At 51.2% G+C, this 1,644-nt stretch overlaps 1 protein-coding gene across 1 annotated transcript; it reads left to right on the top strand.

The window, feature by feature from the left end:
* Positions 1 to 189: 189 nt before the first annotated feature.
* On the top strand, positions 190 to 1,269 carry LOC116380752 (cullin-associated NEDD8-dissociated protein 1-like; the record flags this gene model as incomplete). Its single annotated transcript, XM_031842626.1, has 3 exons — positions 190 to 509; positions 646 to 787; positions 1,013 to 1,269. Coding segments are annotated over 3 exons (590 nt in total), but the record flags the coding sequence as incomplete, so codon positions are not given.
* Positions 1,270 to 1,644: the final 375 nt, after the last annotated feature.

Here is a 1,644-nt window from a genome sequence, read left to right as displayed (position 1 = left end):
ATATGTACCTCTGAGATGTAGTACAGTATAAAGTACTATATGTACCTCTGAGATGTAGTACAGTATAAAGTACTATATGTACCTCTGAGATGTAGTGGAGGAGCAGGAAGTAGCAGAACATGGAGATACTAATAGATACTACTACTTTAGGACAGTACTTGTGTACTGAATGTACTTGGTTCCTCTCAGAATCAGATGAAGAGTACAGTGATGATGATGATATGAGCTGGAAGGTGCGGCGCTCCTCCATCAAGTGTCTGGAGACGCTGATCAACACTCGCCGTGACCTCCTCCTCTCCTTCTACTCCTCCATCTGTCCGGCTCTGCTCGCTCAGTTCAAGGAGCGCGAGGAGAACGTGAGGGCCGACGTCTTCGCCGCCTTTTCGGCGCTGCTGAGACAAACGCGGGCGGGATCGAGTCGCCGGGGCCTCATGGCGTCCTCGGAGTCAACGGTGAGCAGAGAGGAAGACGAGGAGGAGGAGCCAGGAGTCGTCATGCTGAAGAAACAGGTACAGGAGGGTTTTCACTACAAGTACAGGTGAAGTATATATATATATATACTGTATATAAAGTCAAAGATAAGTACAATAGAAACGTGTGTGTGTGTGTGTGTGTGTGTGTGTGTGTGTGTGTGTGTGTGTCCAGGTACCTGTGATAGTGAAGGCTCTCCACAGACAGCTGAAGGAGAAGAGCATCAAATCCCGACAGGGCTGCTTCAGCCTGCTCACTGAGCTGAGTCACACTGTTCCTGGAGCTCTGGAGACACACATACCTGCTCTGATACCTGGTACACACACACACACACACACACACACACAGAGTTGCTGCATTTTCTCGTCACTCTTCTCTTATTTTTATCTCCTCCCTCCCTTCTTCCTTGTCCCTGCTACCTCTCTCCTCCCACCTCCCTCCTTCCTTCCTCCTCTCTCCTCTCTCCTACCCCCCCTCCATCCCTCCCTCCCTCCTCTCTCCTCCTCCCTCCTCCCTCTCTCCTCCTTCCTCCCTCCCCCAGGCATCGTCTTCTCCCTGACAGACCGGTCCACCTCCTCCACCATGAGGATCGATGCTCTCTCCTTCTTCCATGTGCTCCTCCTCTCTCACCCTCCTCAAGCCTTTCAGTCACACATGCAGGTTCTTTAAGGCTTCATGTGAATAGAAGTAAACAGCCGTATCGCTTCCTACGCTCTCCGCCTGCCACTGGTCTCACTGACGGCTCACTATTCATCACAGCCGTCTGTTTTATACCTCTCTACCTGTCTATCTACCTGTCTGTCTACCTGTCTGTCTACCTGTCTGTCTACCTGTCTGTCTGTCTACCTGTCTGTCTACCTGTCTGTCTACCCACCTGTCTGTCTACCCACCTGTCTGTCTACCCACCTGTCTGTCTACCTGTCTGTCTACCTACCTGTCTGTCTACCTGTCTGTCTACCTGTCTGTCTACCTACCTGTCTGTCTACCCACCTGTCTGTCTACCCACCTGTCTGTCTACCTGTCTGTCTACCTACCTGTCTGTCTACCTGTCTGTCTACCTGTCTGTCTACCCACCTGTCTGTCTACCTGTCTGTCTACCCACCTGTCTACCTACCTGTCTGTCTACCTGTCTGTCTACCTACCTGTCTGTCTACCTGTCTGTCTACCTGTCTA

The sequence above is a fragment of the Anarrhichthys ocellatus genome, unplaced genomic scaffold (genome assembly GCF_004355925.1).
Source record: "Anarrhichthys ocellatus isolate YVR2014 unplaced genomic scaffold, GSC_Weel_1.0 scaffold8681, whole genome shotgun sequence".
NCBI lineage: Eukaryota > Metazoa > Chordata > Actinopteri > Perciformes > Anarhichadidae > Anarrhichthys > Anarrhichthys ocellatus.
This window is presented reverse-complemented; position numbering and strand designations above follow the sequence as displayed.